The following is a 22,675-nucleotide window of genomic DNA, read 5'->3' as shown; positions in this document are numbered from 1 at the left end:
AAACAGAAAATGATTTTTTTTAAAAAAAAAACCCTCTTTTGAATATAGAATAAAAAAATAAGATCTTGTCTTCACGGCAGCTTTTAATTTCATTGGATTTGCTTCAGGAGAAACCAAAGAGAACAGCACTTTAAATCAGTGTATTAGAGCTGCCAATTTCTCAACCTATCCCTAGTCTAGCCAATCATTTTGGGTTTGGGTAGAAAATCAGGATGAGAAAAGCTAAAACAACATACAGACAGTCCTTGACTTACAACCATATTTGGGGTCAGAACAACTGTCACTGAGTCAGATGATTGTTAAATGAATCATGCCTGAATTTTATTTTATTTTTGCTGCAGTTGTTAAGCAAATCCATCCCCCCCGCCTCCCCATGGACTTTGCTTGCCATAAGCTGGCTGAGAAGGTTGCATTTAGTGATCACATGACGCTGGAAAGCTGCAACCATCAAAAATAGGTATCTGAGGCCAAGCACCCAACTTTTGATCATGTGACTGTGGCAGTGATGGGTTTCAAAAATTGTTCGAACCTACTCTGTGGGGGTGGCCTCCTTTGTGGGAGTGGCTTGCCGCCCACATGACCGGATGGGAGTGGCTTGCCACCCATGTGACCGGATATGAAGATGCCGACGACACTTGCAGAACCACCTTAAATTACCTTGCACACAGCACTGGCATGCATAAGAATATGATGTAGACTTGTTTTTTAAAAGGCATCTTTGGTTTGCATTAAAACAACTTGAACACACGCAATGTTCTGATTGCACCACAAATGCAGTAGTCATCCTTATCTTTCACAGAGGGACTGAGTTTTATGAATATGAGCATGATAGTGTAGAATAATCATATCCAAGGACCAGTAGTGGGTTTCAAAAAAGTTTGGAACCTCTTCTGTAGGTGTGGCCTGCTTTCCAAGTCCACTGGTGGAACCTCTTCTAACCGGTTCGGTAGATTTGATGAACCGGTTCTACCGAATAGGTGCGAACTGGTAGGAACCCACCTCTGGACTGTTGGGATGCTGCAAGGGTTGTAAGGATCAGGACTGATCCTAAGTCACTTTTTTGGTGCCATTGTAATTTTGAAATGGTTGCTAAGCAAATGTTTGTAAGTTGAGGATCACCTGTACTATACTAAGTAGGAAGTCAATCTACCCTGGGTTAGATGTCCGATATTTGTGTCACATCATACAAAGTACTTTTTATCCCTCTTCAGTAGAAACTTTACTAGTTTTAGTCTTCTTCCTCAATTCTTTACCTCAGCCAGGTTCCTGATTTCCTAGCTTTAAAGCTGTTCAAGGATAGTCTCTACTACTCCTTTCTTGGGAATGAATATCATACCTTCCACAGAGGTTAACTGGACTTCTGTTTTCAACAAGACTGGCTCTCCCCATGAGGAGAGCAATGCAGACTTGGCATGCTTCTCGCCATAGACCTCACCTACAGAGAACACAACACATTATGGTCAATAGGCAGCCAATAACCATTCACTACTTTGGCTGGTCCACTATTCGATCCCTGATGTAGCAGTTAGTCAGTAATCTTACTTTTTCGCTAGGCTCCTTGGGATATTTCTTATAGTGCAAAAGAAAGATTAACAAAATATCCCTCTATGGTACTCAAGAGTAGGAGGAGATAAAGACACCCTCAACTGTTGTAGAAGAGGGAAAAATGATTTAGATATGAAACATTGCAGCTGCCTATGCTCACTCCCCCATATTATTAACAGAAAAGGTTCCCAGCTTCTCATGCTCCAATTTAATGGGGCTGAGAATTTCCAATATTATGAATATACAAAAAACAAGAAGCTAGAGCAGAGCCAAATATTTGGCTTGATTAATATTATACTTCTCCTTGAAAAAGTTACAACCCACCAGGAGCCCTTCTCCTGCGTCCCTTCCTCCCCTGGAGATTTCTGCCCCTTCTCGATTCTGACCTCCTTTTTTCCCCACAAATGTCCACATGTCTCGCCAGCTGAGGGAAGCTGCAATCTGGCTCCCTAAACTCTTCAGAAGACTCTTGGCTGTGTCTTTAAGGTGGAAGGAACCCTCATCCTGAAAATGAAGAAATTCCACAATATTAATACAGATACATGGCTTATATATCCTTTAAGCATAAAGAATCGTTCGATGCTGCCTCAGTTCTTTTAAGCTAAAGCTCCATTTTTAAAAAAAACTTGTAATAAGATGTCAAACTAAGACTTGTTTTTTTAGTGTGTCATATCAGGGGATGCAGTGGCTCAGTGGCTAAGACGCTGAACTTGTCGACCAGAAAGTCCAGCAGTTTGAATCCCTAGTACCGCGTAACGGAGTGAGCTCCCATTACTTATCCCAGCTTCTGCTAACCTAGCAGATCGAAAGCATGTAAAAATGTAAGGAGAAAAATAGGAACCACTTTGGTGGGAAGCCACCCAGGCCTGCCATGCCCCCAAACTGGTACTCTGGGCAGCACCATAGGCACTGCCATTTTATTTTTCAGTTATACGCAGGTGCAGAACAATTTTAATTGCACAGCACATGCACGCACACGAATGAACCAGGGGAACCCACCCCTGGTGGGAAGGTAACACGGTTCCGTGCGCCTTCAGCATTTAGTCATGCCAGCCACATGACCACGAAGACATCTTTGGAAAGTGTTGGCTCTTCAGCTTTGAAACAGAGATGACCACTGCCCACTAGAGTCAGGAACAACTAGCACATATGTGTGAGGGGAACCTTTACCTAGTGTGTCATATAATTTAACATTAAATGCATACAAAATTAACAAAATTACATTTTCAGATACAATCCATAAAATTAATGTTTAATAGTAGCACAATCCCCTTGACTTCTCTATCGAAGTATTTCTAGCTTCATTAGACTATGTTCAAGTGAAACTAGAAATTTAATTTCTGTTAAATGTCAGTTATCTGAAAGAAAAAAAGAAAATTTACAACACCAATTTCAATTTACCTTAATTGTGAAGATAAGGATGCGACCCTTGGCCACCATGTTGAGGAACAGAACCATGGCTTCATCTTCATGGGGAGAATAGGTGTCAAAAACCCTCTTGGCCATCACATGGCCCTACAAAACAATCCAAAATTGTGTTAGATCACTTCTTCTCAAATCATGTTGGGACAAATATGTTGGGGCCACAACTCTAGTTTGGAACTGCAGTTGAGACATTGTAGAGTAGATTTTGTTTAAATATAAGGACAAACTTCCTGATTTGTACGACAATGTAGTCTACCTACAGAGGTTGTGGATTTTCTATTTTTAAGAAGAGACTGAGCAGCCACTGTCATGGATGGTTTAATTGGCTTTCCTGCTAATTGCAAAGGTTAGGACTAGATGATCCTTAAGGCCCCTTCCAACTCTTTAAAATTCTATGTCTGCAACAGAAGAAATATTTTAAAAACATCTGGCAGTTTTTTCCAGATTAATCCAATTGAGGAATATCTCTGCCCTCTCCTCCGCATTACAACATTGTATACTAGCATGTATTACCCCAGTAATTTTCTTAAAGAAAAGTGATAGGAACATCTATCACGTTTAGGCAGCTGTGGAGAGCTTAATGCCAGGAAAGATCACTGGCTATAAAAGCAAGCCTTCCCAGCCATGCATGTTACAGACTTCTGGAGAAAGAAGAGAGGAAGTTGGCATTTAGAAATTCCTCCCCCAGTAAAGGAGCTTACTGGAAATACAGAATGGTAAGCATCTATTAACTTTTTTGCCAGTTGGGGAGCTCACTGAATCCTGTGTAATTCAGGGAGGATAGCAAATAGGTAGTCCTTGACTTGTGACCATAATTGAGCTTGCCTCTTCTAGTCTTACATCATGCCAGTTGTTAAGTGGGCCACCATTTGACATCTGATTTTTTGCAGTGGTCGTTAAATGAACCGTCATTCTAAATCACGATCATATGAACGCAGGACACTGTAAAAAGCCATAAATGCAGGGCAATTGTTGAGTGTCAAAAATGTGGTGAAACCTCCCCCCACCCCGGCCATTGGAATCCAAGTCATGGTACCATTTTTTTTTGGGGGGGGGGGATCGTTGTAACTTCAAATGGTTTCTAAGCAACTGTTTCTAAAGCCAGAGATTACCTTTATTACCTAGACTTCCTTTTACACTGAGCTTTAGTACTGGACAATACAGGCCTGGCATAGTGCTAGAGGTCTAGAACCTTGCTAAAACCTTCAGTGGAGTTTAAAATGCTTTTCTAAAACTCTGACCAGAACTTTGACCAAAAATTCTACTCCAAGGTACAGCTGTTTTGGATTTCAGTGATGGTTGAAGAATAGTTTGGTGGAAATGTAAGAAATTCCACATAGCCTTCACTTTTTTCTCAGAAAAAGGAGCATATTGACCTCATTTAGGTCAGATTTATGTTCTTCATCACTTACTGTGGCCTGATTTAACACAATGACATGGATGCCTCTGCCTTGTTCCCGGGCTTCATCTTCTAAAACCTGTACAGTAACAAAAGCAATCGTTATCAAACTATCCTTTTCACACCTGTTACCCCTTATCATCCTCGGCTGTTTCTTATACATCATTTTCTTCCAAAAATTACAAAACTTTGTTTTGTAACCCCAAATCCCGCTGAATTAGCTTTTGCAAAGTAAGCATGTTGGAAAGAATTATACTCAGCTTTTATATTAAGAACTTGGAAGATGAGATATAAAAGCAATATCAGATGAAAGCAACTCATCAAATTGTTCTATGATATGTATTTGTATATATGTGTATGCAGACACATAGGGAAAACACACCACAACCTTCCTGCATTCCTTACAAAAACACTACTCTTGTACATTGCTTTAAGAACAGAAACTGTGCTCTTTCTATTAATAAACAGACTGTTTTTTTTTAAAAAAAAATTGCTGTGTTCCTCTATCGTGAATACATTCATTTAGAAATGCTATTAAAAATTAAAGGTCACCCAAAGGCACAAAATGGATATTATATATTTAAATTTACTAAATATACTTGCTGGCCTAATAGGTACACAATTAAACTGATAGCTGGAATACACACACACACACACACACACACAGACAGACAGACAGACAGACAGACAGAGTCAAATAATGCAGGAAGAGACTGTCCAATTCAAGAAGCACTCCTTCATAGTAAACCATGTGAGAATTTATTATTGCCCTGATTCTTGCATCTTACAGCTGCAGTGCGGATTCTCACCGTGGTCCCATCAACTGCAACATAAACCTTGGAGCGACTGGAATAGGCCTCAATGTCCAGAACTTTTCTGCTATTGATAGGCTGCCGAGGGATCTCTAGCTTCTGCAAACTTTCATCTAGAAATGAGAGAGCACCATATTTTAGATTCTTTTGGACATACTTTTAATGCTTTTATCCTATAGTAATCTCTCCATAAATTATGAACATTCTGAAAGGCCTCTGAAAGGCCTTCTGTATACAGATTGTCCTCATTTAGCAACTACTTCCAACAGCGACCATTCACTGTTATGACAGTAATGAAAAAATAACTTTGTGATCACTTCTCACATTTACAACCTTCTCAGATTTATAAAACAAAGGAAAGCTGAAATAAATTTGTAAGCATGGTTAGGATATCACTTAGTGACTGTTTTGCTTAACAACCAAATTGCCAGTCCCCAAATGTGATTGCCAAATGAGGACTAGCTGTATAGGTAAGGTGAGGTTGATTCGTGAAAGCACAGATAGAACATTTGACGTGGAAGCATGTAGAATTATTTCCTAAAGAACATCATGTTATCTATATAAAAAGCAAACTAACATTTTCCTTCCATTTAGTTTTTAACAGCCTGCAGCATAAGATTAAAGACTTCAACTGAGTGTTACTTGATTTTAAAATTCTAGTTGTAATGGTTGCTTAGTTAAACTACTTTTAGTTTTAGATTAGTCAGTTTGTAAATACAAGAAATCCAATCTTCTGGTTCTGCTCCCCATGGACACTTAAATCAATTTTTCCACGGGCATATTTTTTGACAGAAGTCAGAATATAACCATGGCCTACTTGCTTAATTTTACCTGAAAATGTTTAAGTTCTGTAAGAAAGCACAATATATTTCCTTAAGAAATAGTGTCTTTCTCTCTCTAAACTATCAAAAACTATTTTGTGAGCAAACTATCAAAACTTTAGACTATATTTAATGCTCCTATAATTAGGAACATGGGATGGGATTCACCAGTAAGCAATGTTGCATGGTAAATTCTATTCTCCAATCATAGAACAGCCCACATTCCCTTTCTCCCAGAACATGCCTACTAATCACACAGTACATTCTAATACCACCATTTAATCACATTTACTGCTCACCATAATCATGAGCTGAATCGTTTTCTTCATTGGCTGCCCTTCTAGTGTCCAAGATCAACTTTATGTTCACAATAACAGTTACCAGCAAGAAAAGGACCGCTCCCATCTGTAAGACAAAAGTCTCCTTTATTAGATTAGGAAAAAAATAGATTTGGAAAACCTGATGCTTAAAATACCTACGTGATGAAAACACAGATTTTTATGCTATACAGGAAGGACATAGCACTGGAAAAGTGAATGAGTTTTGGGGACTTCTTTGTTGAACTTTCCCATTGTTCTTTAGGGATTAAATTTAGTTCCTGCTTCCATTTACCTCTATTTTCTTCTTTTAAAAAATGTCTCATTTTGTGTATTGGCAGCTTTTCTATCATTGTGTACCATGTACTTCCTTTATCATGTATAAGGATGAAATAGAGGAAAATATTGAGCTTCCTGCCGGTTATATCACATTTCTACAGTAAGTAGCCATCTGTTTATTCCTTAAAACCGAATGCTGACTTTTGGTGAAGGAAATAAATTTTTGCATTAAGTGTCATAGGATATAAATATGGAATGTTTTCTGTCATTTATTAATGGAAATAAATAATTGGCACACAGCTCTTTAAGTGGACGGCATTCACGAACCTTAATAATAGTTGTGACAATAGCAGGTCATGTCATATATTAATGTGTGTTTAATATCACCCTTAAAATACAATACTTAAAATATAATTCTGACCTCTCCCCACCATGCTTTTAAATGCCTCTGAGACTTTGGCATCTGAATGCTTAAAGAACAACTCCCAGAATTGCCATCCCACATGGCCTTTGCTGTCTGAAGAACTCTGTAGTTTATACCACAACAGGTTCAAAAAGGCTGCCTTCCCTGACAAATTATGAAGAGATTTCAGGGTAGTGAAAATGAGCTACTTGATAGGAATATGGAATCACAGCATAGGTGCAAAGTGCAGTAAGATTTCTGTTGTGACTCAGCAGCAGTCTTCTGTGAGTCTTTTCTGAATGCAAGATTAATGATGCAGCTGGGGCTCATTAGTGGGGTTTTGGGGATAAAAGGACGGATGGTGCCACGCCCTAGTTGCAGGAGTCAACGTTCATTGGTTCGTTCAACATTGATTGATTATCAGTCGTGGTTTATGTAAGATACACTTGGAGAAGTGCTTTGTTTTCTGTAACCCTGATTCAAGGATACTCTTGGAGAAGTGCATTGTGTTGTAAGAGTTTTTGTTTAGTATTCTATTATCTCGTTAGAGACTGTATTTATGTTATTTTTGGGCTCGCAGCCAGTTTGAGCTGAGAACTGATAAAGAGAGTTCCTTTTAAGTTTGTCTGCCTGCCCCTGTTTAACGAGCGGAGAAGGGGGGACAGAACAGATTGACTCCTGCCTGACAAGCCTTCATTTCCGTAATTATGGAGCAGTTGATGGCTGAAAATGGCACAACAAATCACAATGTTGTCGGATCAAATTATGCAGTTGCAGAGAACTGCAAGACCCCCCCAGCCAAGGAGGAAGTGCTCAGTAGCCATGCCAGATAAATATGATGGGAGTCTGGCTATGTTTGCCGCGTTTCTGGGACAATGCCAGCTGTTCCTGAGTTTGAGAGCGGAGGACTTTCCCACTGACCGGACAAAGGTGGGATTCATTATCAGTTTGCTCTCAGGCACAGCTGCCCGGTGGGCCACACCCTTGCTCAGTCAGTCTAGCCCCTTCTTGGATGACTTCCAAGGTTTCTGTCAACATTTTCAGATGATGTTTGAGGATCCCATCAAGGGGGAAACAGCAACTAGGCGACTGAAGGCATTAAGGCAGGGTCGTGAATCTTTGCAGGAGTACGTAAGCGAATTCCGGCTGCTGAGTCAGGACTCAGCATGGAATGAACCAGCGCTTATGGGCACCTTCCAGGATGGCCTGTCCGATGAGTTGCAGGATGAACTGGCGAGGGTGGACAGGCCACCGACGTTCGACGCGTTGGTCCACCTGGGCCTCTGGATAGACGCCCGGCTGCAGAGGCGAAGGCCTCGCCGTGTATTCCAGGAGACCACCAGCATGCTGGTTCAGCAAGGGACTGCAGTGGACTTGGAGGAGCCCATGGAGTTGGGTGCTGTCAGACCTTGAGTGTCACGGATAGAGATGGACAGACAATGTGCTGAGGGATTGTGCTTCTACTGTGGGGATCTTGGACACCTGGCAGGGAGATGCCCCAAGAAAAACAGAAGGGTTGTGCGGACTGCAGCCGTCCCTCAGCAATGCACTATCATGTTGGACAACCAGCACATTGGTGTGGCCGTGATACCCTGTTCGCACAAGATAGCATGCGTTCGGGGGGGTGGAGTCCCAGGGCGGATGCCCTGCCAAGTAAAGTAGAGAAAGATCCGAGGTGGCGCAGTGGTTAAATGCAGCACTGCAGGCTACTTCAGATTACTGCAGTTCTGCAGTTCGGCTGTTCAAATCTCACCGGCTCAGGGTTGACTCAGCCTTCCATCCTTCTGAGGTGGGTAAAATGAGGACCCAGATTGTTGTTGGGGGCAATATGCTGACTCTGTAAACCACTTAGAGAGGGCTGAAAGCCCTATGAAGCGGTATATAAGTCTAACTGCTATTGCTATTGCTAACTCTGGCCCTGCGAACTCACTTCCACCTCGGACTGTCCTGCATTGCCGTTTGTCATCCCGTGAGCATGCAGTCTCTGATACGGGATGTGCAGCGGGGGGACGACTGGGTGGAGCGATGAAAGGCGGAAGGGGGGCCGGCATCCCCATGGACTTTGAAAGGGGATCTTTTGAAATGTCGGGGCCGGCTCTATGTTCCCGCAGGGCACATCCGTCGACGGGTGCTCGCGCAGATTCATTGCGCGTCTGCGTCAAGACATTGGGGGTTTGTTTGGACGTTGCGCCTGACCTCCCGTCAATTTTGGTGGCCCCATCTGAAAAATGACGTGTGGAGGTGCGTGAAGTCATGTGCCCAGTGTCATTGGGCCAGGTCTACAAGGATAACTCTGCCAAGATTCCAGCCTTTGTCGACTCCGGTCCCTGCAACACTGGACTTTGTCTCTAGGTTCCCAGTGGGGTACCAGTGTCTTGGACCATGTTCTGGGGAGGCCGTCACCAACCCTTCTGGGCCGCACCCCGATCATCGAAACCGGGGGAAGGGCTCTGAAAGAGGGGATTGCCTGGTGGCTCGGCAGGAGTCGGTAGAGCTGCCGTCAACCTCCGATGGAAGGGGGGTTGGTGGGTCAGCCTTGCAGAGGGTGGAGGACCCTGGACAGGGTGTTAAGGCTCGGCCAAAGCTGGTAGAGGTGCCATCAACCTCCGACGGTAGGGGGGCTGGTGGGTTGGCCTTGCAGAGTGTGGAGGACCCTGGACAGGGTGTTAAAGCTCAGCCGAAGCTGGTAGAGCTGCCGTCAACCTCCGACGGAAGGGGGGGTTGGTGGGTCAGCCTTGCAGAGGGTGGAGGACCCTGGACAGGGTGTTAAGGCTCAGCCAAAGCTGGTAGAGGTACCATCAACCTCCGACAGTAGGGGGGCTGGTGGGTCGGCCTTGCAGAGGGTGGAGGACCCTGGACAGGGTGTTAAGGCTCGGCCGAAGCTGGTAGAGCTGCCATCAACCTCTGACAGTAGGGGGGCTGGTGGGTCGGCCTTGCAGAGGGTGCATGACTCTGGACAGGGTGTCAATGCCGTGAAGGGCGGAAGGAAACATGGTGGCCACCGGATACCTAGGGAGTTCCGATTCAAGGGGGCTATGCCTCCAGAGGTTTGGGATTCATGAAAAAGGCACCAAGGGAAATGGGTGTGGGTCATCTTGTGGACATGTCATTCCGACCGCATCCCGACCATCAGAACCCAGGGAAAGGGCCCTGTGGTGGGGGATAGTGTTGTGACTCAGCAGCAGTCTTCTGTGAGTCTTTTCTGAATGCAAGATTAATGATGCAGCTGGGGCTCATTAGTGGGGTTTGGGGGATAAAAGGACGGATGGTGCCACGCCCTAGTTGCAGGAGTCAACGTTCCTTGGTTTGTTCAACATTGATTATCAGTCGTGGTTTATGTAAGATACACTTGGAGAAGTGCTTTGTTTTCTGTAACCCTGATTCAAGGATACTCTTGGAGAAGTGCATTGCGTTGTAAGAGTTTTTGTTTAGTATTCTGTTATCTCGTTAGAGACTGTATTTATGTTATTTTTGGGCTCGCAGCCAGTTTGAGCTGAGAACTGATAAAGAGAGTTCCTTTTAAGTTTGTCTGCCTGCCGTCTGTTTAACGAGCGGAAAAGGGGGGACAGAACAGATTTCCATCCACAATATACTATCCATGAAACAAAAGGCTGTGTAATGTGAAGGCACAGTCTCAGAGAAAATGAATATCATTTATACTACTTTCTATCTCAGAAAAAAACCCAAATTAAAGCTCACTGAATTTTACCTATAAAATCAGAATCCTCTTATTGTTCAGTCTATCTTCATACTTGTTCTCTTTCACGACAACAGCCCTAAAATTAGAGCAACAGTTCTTAGCTTTTGTGGATTGTGGACCGACTTTAAATCTCAAGTATGTAATGTGTGGTTGCCAGGATGACAAACTGACAAGTCTGGAAGAAAAGTATCTTGCTGAAGAGCATAAATACAAATAAAGGCAGAGACTGAGCATCAAACATAAAAGAATTTTTATTTTATGTTATAGCACCGATGGCTCTCATACCATAATTGTGCACTACTTGCCAAATGACCAGCATTAGAAAGTCTCTATAATTGCAGAAAAATTCTGTCCCATCACTATGACAATTAGAAGCTTTTGCTTTCCCCAGGTGGTTGTAGTGCAGGTATGAATAGATTTTCATTGGATGCTATGTCATGTATTTTTTAACTTCCCTGTGTTTCTGTTTTTACCCTTGGATTTCACATCAATAATCTTAGGACATAATCAGGTAAAGGTTCCCCTCGCACATATGTGCTAGTCATTCCTGATTAGGGGGTGGTGCTCATCTCTGTTTCAAAGCTGAAGATCCAGCGCTGTCCAAAGAAATCTCCGTGGTCATGTGGCCGGCATGACTAAATGCTGGAGGCCCATGGAACGCTGTTACCTTCCCACCAAGGTGATCTCTATTTTTCTACTTGCATTTTTATGTGCTTTTGAACTGCTAGGTTGACAGAAGTGGACAAGTAATGAGAGCTCACTCTGTTATACAGTGCTAGTGATTCAAACCTCCGAATTGCCGACCTTTCTGTTCGACAAGTTGAGCATCTTAGCCACTGAACCACTGTGTCCCTACTTAATCACTAATCTTTATCTGTGGGTCAGATCTAAAATATATTATAGCTGGAAATAAAAAAGAGTTAGAGACATTCGGTATATTTCAAAGAGTATTATCTGATGTCAGCTTGGACATCTCTGAAGGAGCCGGGGCAAAACTGAAGCTAAGAATCCGACCAGAGGGCAGACACCTGCTAGTGAAATCTCTTCAGATAAACAAGCGATTGTGAGATAAGCCTATCTGTACTCCAGACAGCTGCTCCTCAGGAGTGAACTGCATGAATAAAAGTTTTTGCAATCAGCTCCTAAGTTGAGCAGCTAGGAGTTGCGGTATTCCATCTTCACTCACAACTGCACTGCAGCCTATATGGACATTAAATCCAGCCATGTTCATTTCTTAGCCACTTTTGAATGTAATTAATCTATAGGTAGATTTTTCCTTTGCAGCAACACCCCCACGTTAGTGTAACTTTTTTTCTGTATTACAAAAATAAAAGAGACTAAGGTTCAGAGATTCAGGAAATGTTGGCACAAAATTTAACCAACAAATGATTTAAAAATTTTAAAAAAAAACAGAACAAAGGGGACAGCAACTTTTATTTTTATTATGATTAATTTTGGTGAAATTAACTTGAATTAAGGTAGCCAAATGGATCAGAACTTCATGGGAATGCTTTCCATTTTTAAAAGTTAAAAATAAGAAGATATTAATAAAAATATGAAAATACGAGATCAAATAAAATGTATAAATAAAATGGGCTTCAAAACTGAGAAATAAAGCATTTGGGCATTAAATTGAAAAAATATGAATTGTTTATTCATTCTATTACAATATTTTCCCCAACAAGATATTGTAAAATAATTTAACTACATAGCCTACAATTCATATGTTTACATATGTTCAAATTATCTTAATTTCCTACTTGACACAAAATCTCCCCACAAAAAACCAGTTTCTCATGTACTTAATTTATCTCAACAGGAAAAGAATGTCACTCTTGCTCCCATTATATGGTAACAAAGTGCTTTGTGCAGAATATATCACATTTGTATAACATATTGTATGGTACTATAATGATTAAGCCTCTGGTGATGAAGGCACAACAAGTATATAGGTTTCTATGGGAAATCTGAACTAGTCCTGTCTAGACGTCAGGATCTCCTGCAGCACTGACAGTTCTATATTAAATTGGCTATTTTAAGACACTGGGATCCAGACAAGACATTGCAATACATTTGTCATACCTTCCTGACTGCTGCACTGTCAGTCTTTAGAATGTAGTAGGATAAATTTATCCCCTTTTTGTGCGAAGATAAAATGTCTAAGAAATCCATTATTAGTCACAAATCATCAGCGGTAAATCGAAAACAGAACTGGGAAATGGGTTTCAGAAAGCTCTATCCCATGTTCTCCTACAAATGTTTAATGACTTGGACTTGGGAGGCCCAGAGCGGTCCACATAAGGAAAAAGTGATTTGGTTATATAATAGGTGACAGGTGTAAGAGAAACCCAGATTTCCTCAGTTCACTTCAGATCATTTTTGGGGTCCGCAGGTGAGTACATTTGTTTCATATAGAACTACTGGCATGACTGCAACCTACCTAGCATCCCAGAAAAAATGGCTATTAGTCCAGTGGCTTTTGATCATGGCAATCACAACTACCATGGAGCTGGAAGTTTACCAACTTTATGTAAGCATTATCTCAAAGTATCAACATATTAAAATGTACTTTTGGAAGGAAGGAAGGGAGGGAGGGATTTTTTTTTTTACTTTATAAAACCTTAACCTTTGAAAAAGCATAGCCCTTCCTCATAAATTTGCTCACTAAGGTCCCCAATGGTTTATGCAAATTACTTGAAAAAAACCAAAACCAAGCCAGACAGTAGCCATAACAGGGTTTTGTATCAGAAATAGCTCCAGTCATGTATCTCAATGCAGGTCTACCACCAAAATTTCAATGGATAAATCAATTAATGAAGGTTTTAATTGTTTTTAGTGGTTCATTTATGAACTGCTGCTATTTCCTCAGCCAGTACTTTGATGTACAACTTTGATGTACTTGTATATAATCTGAACAATGGCCCACAACCTTTGGGGCACCAGGGACTGGTTCCATGGAGAAATGTTTTCCACAGACCAGAAGGAGGCGTGGTTTTGCATACTGCCTGCATCCCGTGGATGAGGTTTGCTTGTTTGCGTGGACCTGTTGCTGACATGCCAAGGACCAGTACCACACCGCAGACTGGGGTTTGGGGACTCCTGGACTAGAAAACTTCCAAGATCCCTTCCAACTCTGTTATTCTGTTATATGATTCTGCTTAAATGAACTAATTATCATCCATATCCAATGGCACAGAACTTTCTGCAAGTGTTAATAGGGTCCTCAGCAGGTACTTTTGTCCATCCTATTCCTTGCCAGCAAAAGTACCTGGGTACCAAGTTGCTTTGCAAAAAGGAAAAGAACAAAGAACACCCTAGGTTATGCCTGGCTTCCAGGCATATGCAGCACAACCTTAACCATCACTTCTGAATAAGGCATAATTGGTTTGATTACCCATGCTACAATACAATGTTTGCATTACAATCTGTAACTGACCCATTCAACTGTTTGGTTAAAACCAGAAAAGCAATGCACAGGACTTTTGGATGTATCAAAATGCTCAGATAAATCACATGTCCTACAGGATTGGGCGGCATATAAATTTATTAAAAGTTAAAGTTAAAAGTTAAAGTTAATGTGAAAGTGAAGGCAAAGAAAATTCTATGTTCAGACAGACAATAAAAACTGGATACATTGTAGTATCAGAGAGTTTCAATGAATCTACAAAAAAGTTCAGCCTAGCTGCAACAAGGAAGCTTCTGTGAAGCACAGATATCCTTTTAGGGCAACCTTACTTGTTCTGGATTTAAAATACTAGCACATCGTCCCCAATTGGGGTGGGGGACAACTATTCTGAAAAATGCTGGTGGAGAATTTAAAGTCCAGAGCATTTAGAAACCATCATTACTAAAACAGCAACTGGGATACAAATTACTATGTTACAAAAGGACCTTCATTTTCCCCTGAAGTGTGGTTGGCCCTAATCCTTTTGGTCTTCTGCAAAAACATGTCCCGTCCCCCCCGCCAATCAGGCTGGGAATCTCCTGGTACCAGGGAGCCCCAGGTGTAAACTGAACCATGCAGAACATTCTGATTCCAACCATCTTGTGATCTTCTTGTGTTTAATTATGTAAGCATTTTAAGTGGTTTTATTATATGTTCTAATACTTGATTTTTATTGTACTCCGCCCAGTCATCTTGCATAAGATGGATAATTTAACTCACAATAAGACTTCTGTTCTTGTGTAAGGTCTGAACCACTTATTTCTTTTCAAAACATGCAGTCGTACTATCAAAAAAGGATACAATTTATGAATTATAACTATCAGATGTATCAATCTGAAATGGTTTAAAAACCCTTTATTATAGATTTTTAAAATATTTAATGCAAAGGGCATGCAATGGCCTTTAGGCAGAAAAATAAACTAAACAGAAAAAGTAGGTGGATGTCCAAAAGAAACAAGTTCAGATTATATGACCTTGTCTGATACATTTAAAAGATACAAATAATGTCTTAATGTTCCAAGCTGAGTAATTCTTACTGAAACATGAGCTTTCATAGCCTGTACTCTTGCCTGAAGAACAGCTTGAATTATAATAGATCTGCTAGCTTGCAAAATCCTACATCATCCTGTCTTTCCAAAGTAGTGCATCCATTTATGTAAATATGCTCTTGAGGCTATATAAAGAATATCACCTCTACGTGATTCCATTTCAAGGATTACTGTTCCTTAAACACCATAATCCAGAAGTATATAAAGCCAAAGATCTTTGCTAATCACCTTATCAGATATAATGTTCCCCATTACCAAAGTATCTAAATGGAAGGGCTTCTTCTCACCTGACACAGTCTTCGGAGTGCCCTCTGATTTGTCAACTTGTACTTCCAGGCCAGGTACCAGCTGCGTTTCTTCCACGGCTTGGGTTGTGGGTTAGGCTTCCATTCATCCATCACAGCAGGGCAAAAGGGACAGCAGTAGATAACATGAGGCAACTGTCACCATCTGCTCTTCTCTCATTGAATTATTCAAGTTAAACCTGGCAGGACAAAGTAAACAAATAAAATGAAAGGAAGAGCTGGTCATATTTAGGTTCAAATGTCTGAGAGAATGTCACTAGGTTTTGCTGTTTTTTAAAAACTCCCAAATTTGCACAAATATTTCATTCACATAATTTATTCTGGGCAGCACATTTGGAAGTTTGCAGAATGTAACGGTGTGACAAGGACAGACTGGAAGGAATGACAATGAATTCTTTGTCAGGGAAAACTAAAAGGAGAATGAAGACTGTTGAACATGGAGCCAAGCAAAGGACCTTGAGTTTTATGCAACATTTCCCCCCCCAAAAAAAATCATATTATATTCATATTGTGTATGTATATGTGCAATCCCCGCCCCAGAAAATGTATTTTCAGATTAAGAGAACCTTCTATAGATGTTGGCGACAGCCAGAAAATGGAAGGGGGAGGCAAGATCTTAGCAGCATCCAGAAAATGTTGTCCCATTTCCACTCTCAGAAAGATAAAATTAAAAGAAAAAGCTGAACATGCTAGAAATGGCATGGGGATTGATCTAGGTTTGCAATGCTTATTGAAGAACCAGATGGAGCTGGTTCTGAATTTTCCATACAGAACCATCCTGCCAACACTGCTATGAAAAGAGTTCTTCTATGAATTGCCTTCTGATCCAGATCTCAATAGAGCTCTACAGATCACACATTAAAGTGATAAATATTATTTAAAAAATTCATCCTTCAGAGCTGGCTGGAGAATTCTGGGAGTTGAAGTCCACAAGTCTTAAAGTTGCCAAGTTTGGGGACCTCTGCTTTAGAATCAGCATCTCTGCTAAGGCTTCATGCCGTAAATATATTTTCTGGAGGATATTTTTTTTTAAAAAAAATAGCTTCCTCAATCTGCTATTGTCTACCACATTCTGGACTTCAAATCCCACGAAGCTCTTTCATGGGAACGTCCCATTCACCGACATGCCAGCCGGGCATTTTTCTAAGAATGATAGGGGCAACAACATCTGTACAAACCATCCGGTTTTAGACTATCCATAACATTTGCCAACCCTTCTCACAAATTACCTCAACCCAAAGCAAAGCTTATATCCAGAGTGATATTCAGCAAGGAAACGGGAACGCCGCCTGGAGCTGTGGAATAAAAGGCGGAGGTGCGTCCCATAAACAAAAACAAGCAGAAATCCCCACGCAGAAGAGGCGGGGAAGAGAAGAAAGGCAGTATCGGCCACCAAACAAAGGAGCCGGGCGTCCTACAATTGACTCAAAACAAACCCCACGCGTGGGCCGGGCGATGTCTTTTCTCCTCTCACCAGCCTGTTTTAATAAACGAGACGGATTTGGAAGCGCATTCAAAAGGAAACGAATTAGTAAGAAGGAGGAACCGGTTGCCTCAGAAAACAAACGGAAGGAGGTGGATGGTGGTGATGATGATGCAAAATGAATCGTCAGAGGCTGGGAAAGGACACCCACCTACCCCTCCCGCTTTCCCCAAGCGAACCCCTTTCCATTCTCACACCCCCTTGCCGTTCTCCACTCACCGGCGCTGATGAGCCCCGGCAGGCCCAGCCGCGGATCTTTCTCCATAGCCCGGCGCCGCGCTCCCAGGACTCCAGCCGCCCCTGCACGAGCGCGGGTGGAAGCACAGCTGCTGTCGACACCCTTTCACCGAAAAGCTGAAATGAAGGCGCCGCTCCGCTTCCGGCGCGGGATATAAGCTAAGAAGCCTGGGTCTTAAAGGAGACGGCTCAAAAGCAAGAAGGCAGGTGGCCACGTTGGAGTAGACGGGGCGGGAGGCGGGGCGGGAGGCGGAGCGGCCGGAAAGGAGGCAAGGCTTCTCTGCTGGAAAGCATCGGCGGCGGCGGCGGCGGCGGCAAAAGCCAGCTGCAAGAAAGGAGCCCGCATGGCGCAACCTGTGATTGGTTGTCTCGGTTGTCTATTCAAGTTGGGGGCCATCCTTTGAAAGACGGCGAGGAGGAGGGAATACTCCAGCTGTCAGTCTCTCTCTCTCTCAATGTCTGTGAGGTGAGAGCTCGTGCCTGGCTCCCCCTCTCTGGCGGTGTGGAGACCAGACCCGCATTGTGCTGACGGAGGCGAGAGGGACGAGAAGAACTGCCTCCCCCGGTCTTGGCCTGCATCGAAGTCGAGGTTTTCCCAATATAGATATCATTGGAGGGAAATGTTGGCACGGTGCAGACACACGCGTGGTCTCTCGCTGGCTTACGCATGGGTTTTCTCCTCGAGGCTGCCGTCTGGAATCCCCTGGGTTTAAAGAACACCCCCACACCCCCCAAGCAGGCAGATTTCGGGGACTTCCTTCCAGGCGGCTTATACTTTGTGAAGCTTTCGTGGAGTCTGGCACTGAATGCCACGTGTGAGATTTATAGATCATCTTTTATGCCTTGGTGTTATAAAGGTAAAAGTAAAGGTTCCCCTAGTGCATAGGTTCCCGACTCTAGGGGGCAGTGCTCATCTCCATTTCAGAGCCAATGAGCCAGCACTGTCCAAAGACATATCCGTGGTCATGTGGCCAGCATGAAGGTAGTCCCTATTTTTCTACTTGCATTTTTAAATGCTTTCGAACTGCTAGGTTGGCAGAAGCTGGGACAAGTAATGGGAGCTCACTCCGTTACGCAGCACGACTTTCTGACTGACAAACTGAGCATCTTAGCCACTGAGCCACCACATATCTTGAACCACCACACTGGTTTTATAAAGGATACCAAATCAGCGTTGCTTGTTCAACTAACATGATTCTGCCAAGACACCTAGTACTGTATAGTCCTCAACTTACGACCACAAATGACTGTACAATTTCTGTGATTAAATGAGACATTGGTTAAGTGAGTTTTTTGCCCATTTTATGACCTTTCTTGCCACAGTTGTTAAATGAATCACTGCAGTTGTTAAGTTAGTAACCCGGCTGTTAAGGGAATCTGATCCCTCCATTGACTTTGCTTTGCCAGAAGGTCACAAAAGGGGATCATGTAACCTTGGGACACTGCAACTGTCATAAATGTGAACCAGTTGCCAAATGTCTGAATTTTGATCACAAGATCATGGGGAGGCTGCAAAGGTCGTAACTGCGAAAAACAGTCAAGTCACATTTTTCGAAGTCCACTATAAAAGGGTGTCTTTCTTTGCCTCCGTCTGAGACCTGACTCAAATCCTCCCTCTGATGGTGTGAGTCCTTGAAGAGATGCGAGAACTGAGCCAATGGAGGAGAATATTTGTAGCTCAGGGTTCAACTATGAGGTCGTTGGTGCTTTCTAAGCTTGATTCTTGATTCTTGCAGACGTTTAATTACCAAACTAGGTAATATTGGTGCACTAATCCAGGAATCACCAAGCTTTCAGATCTCAGAGACCACTAAATTCATAATTTTAATTCCCCCGGACCACTAATATGGTCTGCCTAATGACAAGCTGGGTGGGTGTGGCCAGGTCATGTGACTGGGTGGGGGTGGCCAACTCAAAGACACATCGAGGGGCGCCTTGCCAGCCTCTCCTTGCCTCTCCTCACCAGCCTGCCCGGGCTCCTTAGGGCCCCAACAGGAAGCAATTGCTGGAGCTAAGCAGCCACCATGAGAAAGAGTTGGCAAAACAGCTGGCTCAGTTCAAATTGGATCTGACCAAGAAGGAGGCTCAGCAGAAGCACCTAGGACTACGAGCCTAGGCTTTCCAAGCAGAGGGAAGACCTGCAGGAGTGCAAGGCCAGGTGCCAGCGCCTGGAGACTCAGCAGGCTGAGATGGTCAGCCAGTCCCAGTCCCACTGGAACGAGGCCCTCCAGCTCTTCGCCACCAGCAGCGCTTCCCTTCAGCCTCTGCCCAAAGTCCCGCACCAGGAGGCTGAAGCAGACCCCAAGTTGGAATTTCTGCTGCCTTCTGACCCACACAAAAAGACCCAGAAGGGAGAGACTCTGCAGCAACACAAATATTCATTGCATGTATCTAGCCCAGGGGCCATAGTTTGAGGACCCCTGATTTAGTACAATATAAAAATGCAAATATTATTCTGTGTACCACCAAAATGTTCTCATAGACCACCAGTTGGTGACCGCTGCACTAATCAGTGCACCTAGTTTGGTAATGGAACATCCGCAAGAAAACATCCAAGCTCAGAGAACATGAAGGACCCCACATTGAGCTAAATGGATAAGCCAACAGGCACACAAAGGAAGATGTCTTATATTACATCATCACTAGTTCTAGGGTATATCATCTGCTATCACTGACAGCAGATTTCTGCACCAGTTTATTGCTTATTCTTTTAAGTGAGGACCCAAATCTTCAACTAGCCTAACCAATAGCTACAGGTTGGGAAAGGGTTTGATAAATAAATAAATGCTGGCTGCTACATGTCACATAATGTTAAATAATTGACTGTTGCTGTTTGTTACCAATCAGAGAGTGTCAAATTCTGACAGCTATATGTCAGATAGGATCAAGATTCTATAGCTTCCCTGTTGTCAGGGAACACAAAATTTTAGCTGGAATGCTCAGAAATATTGTTGCATTCAGCAATTATTAGGACAATATTTAGGATCATTGATGTTGATTTACTTTGCTCTTTAATTCTGTAGAATAAAGGAGATAAATTCTGAATAGTTAACATGAAGCCTTCTGGCAATTTCTTGTTCTTTAAATACAGATTAACAGAGTTGGAAGGGACCTGGTAGGTCATCTAGTCCACCCCCCCCCACTCAAGCAGGAGACCCCACACCATTTCTTACAAATGGCAGTCCAATCTCTTCTTGAGAGTCTCAAGTGATTAAGCTCCTACAATTTCCAAAGGCAAGCTGTTCCATTGGTTGATTGCTCTCATTGTCAGAAAATGTTTCCTTACTTCTAGGTTGAGTCAGCTCCTTGATCAGCTTCCATCCATTATTCCTTGTCTGGCCTTGTTAAATAGCTTGGCCCCTTCCTCTCTGTGGCAGCCCCTTAAATACTGGAAGGCTGCTATCATGTCTCCCCTGGTCCTTCTCTTCACTAGACTAGCCATAACAATTCATGCAACAATTCATCGTATGTTTTAGCCTCAGTCCCCTAATCATCTTGGTTGTTCTTTGTTTCTTGTTATTTGTTGAGGCTTCTCAAATATATTGCATGGACATATACTACTCACCTTTAGCTAGCTGATCATTACTGGTAGGTGTGTCATTAATGAATCGGTGCAATTATCTAAACAAATGCTTTATTTCTCCTGAACGTGGGCTAGTACAGCGGCCACCAATTGGTGGTCCATGAGAAAATTTTGGTGGTCCACAGAAAAATTATTTTAATTTTTTATATTGCACTAAATTGGGGGCCCTCAAACTATGGCCCTTGGGCTGGATATGTGCAATGAAGGCTTGTGTTGTTGCAGAGAGTTTCCCCCTTCGGGGCCTTTTTCTACAGGTCGGAGGGGGCAGAAATTCTGACTTGGGGTCTACTAGCCTCCTGGTGTGGGGCTTTGGGTGAAGGCTGGAGGGAGGTGCCACTGATGGCAGGGCCTCGTTCCAGTGGACTGCATCATAGCCTGGAACTGGCTGACTATCTCAGCCCGCTGAGCCTCCAGGTGCCGGTACCTGGTCTTGCACTCCAACAGGTCTTCCCTCTGCTTGAAAAGCCTATGCTTGTAGTCCTCAGTGAGGTGCTTCTGCTAAGCCACCTCCTCAGTCAGATCCAATTTGAACTGAGCTGGCTATACTCTTTCTCATGGTGGCTGCTTAGCTCCAGCAACTGCTTCCTATTGGGGTTAACCCTGAAGTCCAAAAGGTTGGGACCCCTGGGTTAGTAGATCTTCCTATTCCTAGGCTGAAGATGTTAGATACAGCTAACCTAGGGTGCAAATATCTAGATGACCAGGAGATGACAGCAAAGACATGCGGGAAAACACTGTTTCCTGCCAAAACTGGATGCTGGCAATCCAGTTTTGATAATATTGCCTGAACTCAGAATATGTTTAATTGGGCAGATCATTGTAGTTGCTTACTTTAATATTACGGGAAATGGGGAAAATATTTAGTTCATAAATTTTTATAGGGCCTCTGTGGTGTTGCAGGCAGGTAAACCAAAAGTTTATTTAAGCATTTTCCCAATAGCCCCAGGAGACAAGTAATTGCATGCAGGGGACAGTTTAACAGACTGCTGCAAGAGAGATAAATTATTCCATTTGCCCTTTCACTTGGTTCAAGTCAAGAAAACCGCTAGTGGAAATTCCTGTCCTTTGTTTCCAGCATAGAAATGTACCCCAAGTGCTGCTGGAAGAGTTCACTCACTGTAGCAACTAATGTCCTTTTGAAGGCTGGTGGCATATACACAATCAATTCATTTGCAAGACTGTAGCACTTGTAGAGGGTCTTTGCACCTAAAAGCACAGAGAGGCAAAAGTGGTGCTTTGGAGCAGCAAGCCCCAACCCTGCCCCTGTCCCATGGGTTGAATCATTTTGTAATACAAGTAGATTGTCTATCTGGTGCAGAAGAAGTTTTGCACCACTAAGTGGCAGCATAATGGCATGAGTAAACAGAAGCAGGGTGATTTAGTTCATGGGAAAATATTTTACTAAACACAGTCTCACCCACACAATTCTGTGTTTCCTTAGGATTTCTCATAGATGTGCAGATTTGAAATTTTTTAACCCTTTAAGTTTGTCTATGGACACACTCTCTTTTTACTTCCAGTCAACAGAAGTAATATTTCAAATGGAATAAGTTGGTATGAAGTTTAAGTTATGATGGAAGGCTGAGCATGCTAAAGATTATTTACTTAATTTAAATGCCATATTTAGAAACAGTCAGGGCATTTTTCCAGATAAGGTTGATTGCTAATCAGAGATGGTGATGGATGAAATTTTCCCAGAGCACCCTGTTTTGATATCACTTCATTATCAGGCAGAAACCTTTTCATGAGCTCTCAAATTCTGTTTATGTTTTGCTGTTGTTATTAAAACTGTTGGATGATTTGTACTTCTCTTAATATTGATGTTTTGCTTTAATCTGCTTTATTGCAATTGCCGTATTTTGCAAGCCATTC

General features: G+C 42.6%; 1 protein-coding gene across 5 annotated transcripts in view; it reads right to left on the bottom strand.

Annotated features, from left to right (window-relative positions):
- The window catches only part of POMGNT1 (protein O-linked mannose N-acetylglucosaminyltransferase 1 (beta 1,2-)), an 84,345-nt gene extending 66,922 nt beyond the window's left edge, over positions 1–17,423 (bottom strand). For 3 of the 5 annotated variants that reach the window (XR_015697272.1, XM_087719730.1, XM_087719728.1), the window contains exons 1-8: positions 17,203–17,421; positions 15,483–15,679; positions 6,302–6,407; positions 5,179–5,294; positions 4,383–4,448; positions 2,947–3,060; positions 1,932–2,049; positions 1,337–1,435 (exon numbers count right to left, since the gene is read on the bottom strand). Coding sequence is in view for 3 of the 5 variants with exons in the window: in XM_087719730.1 (XP_087575856.1) it covers positions 1,337–1,435; positions 1,932–2,049; positions 2,947–3,060; positions 4,383–4,448; positions 5,179–5,294; positions 6,302–6,407; positions 15,483–15,593 (730 nt within the window). In the remaining 2 variants the exon portion in view is untranslated. Of the gene's footprint in view, positions 1–1,336; positions 1,436–1,931; positions 2,050–2,946; positions 3,061–4,382; positions 4,449–5,178; positions 5,295–6,301; positions 6,408–15,482; positions 15,680–17,202 lie in introns of all 5 variants that reach the window. The other 2 variants (XM_087719729.1, XR_015697273.1) reach the window with 2 other exon arrangements.
- Positions 17,424–22,675: the final 5,252 nt, after the last annotated feature.

Source organism: Thamnophis sirtalis, unplaced genomic scaffold (genome assembly GCF_051295495.1).
Source record: "Thamnophis sirtalis isolate CommonGarterSnake01/CBP01778 unplaced genomic scaffold, rThaSir2_p1.2 scaffold_7, whole genome shotgun sequence".
In the NCBI taxonomy this organism is placed as follows: domain Eukaryota; kingdom Metazoa; phylum Chordata; class Lepidosauria; order Squamata; family Natricidae; genus Thamnophis; species Thamnophis sirtalis.
This window is presented reverse-complemented; position numbering and strand designations above follow the sequence as displayed.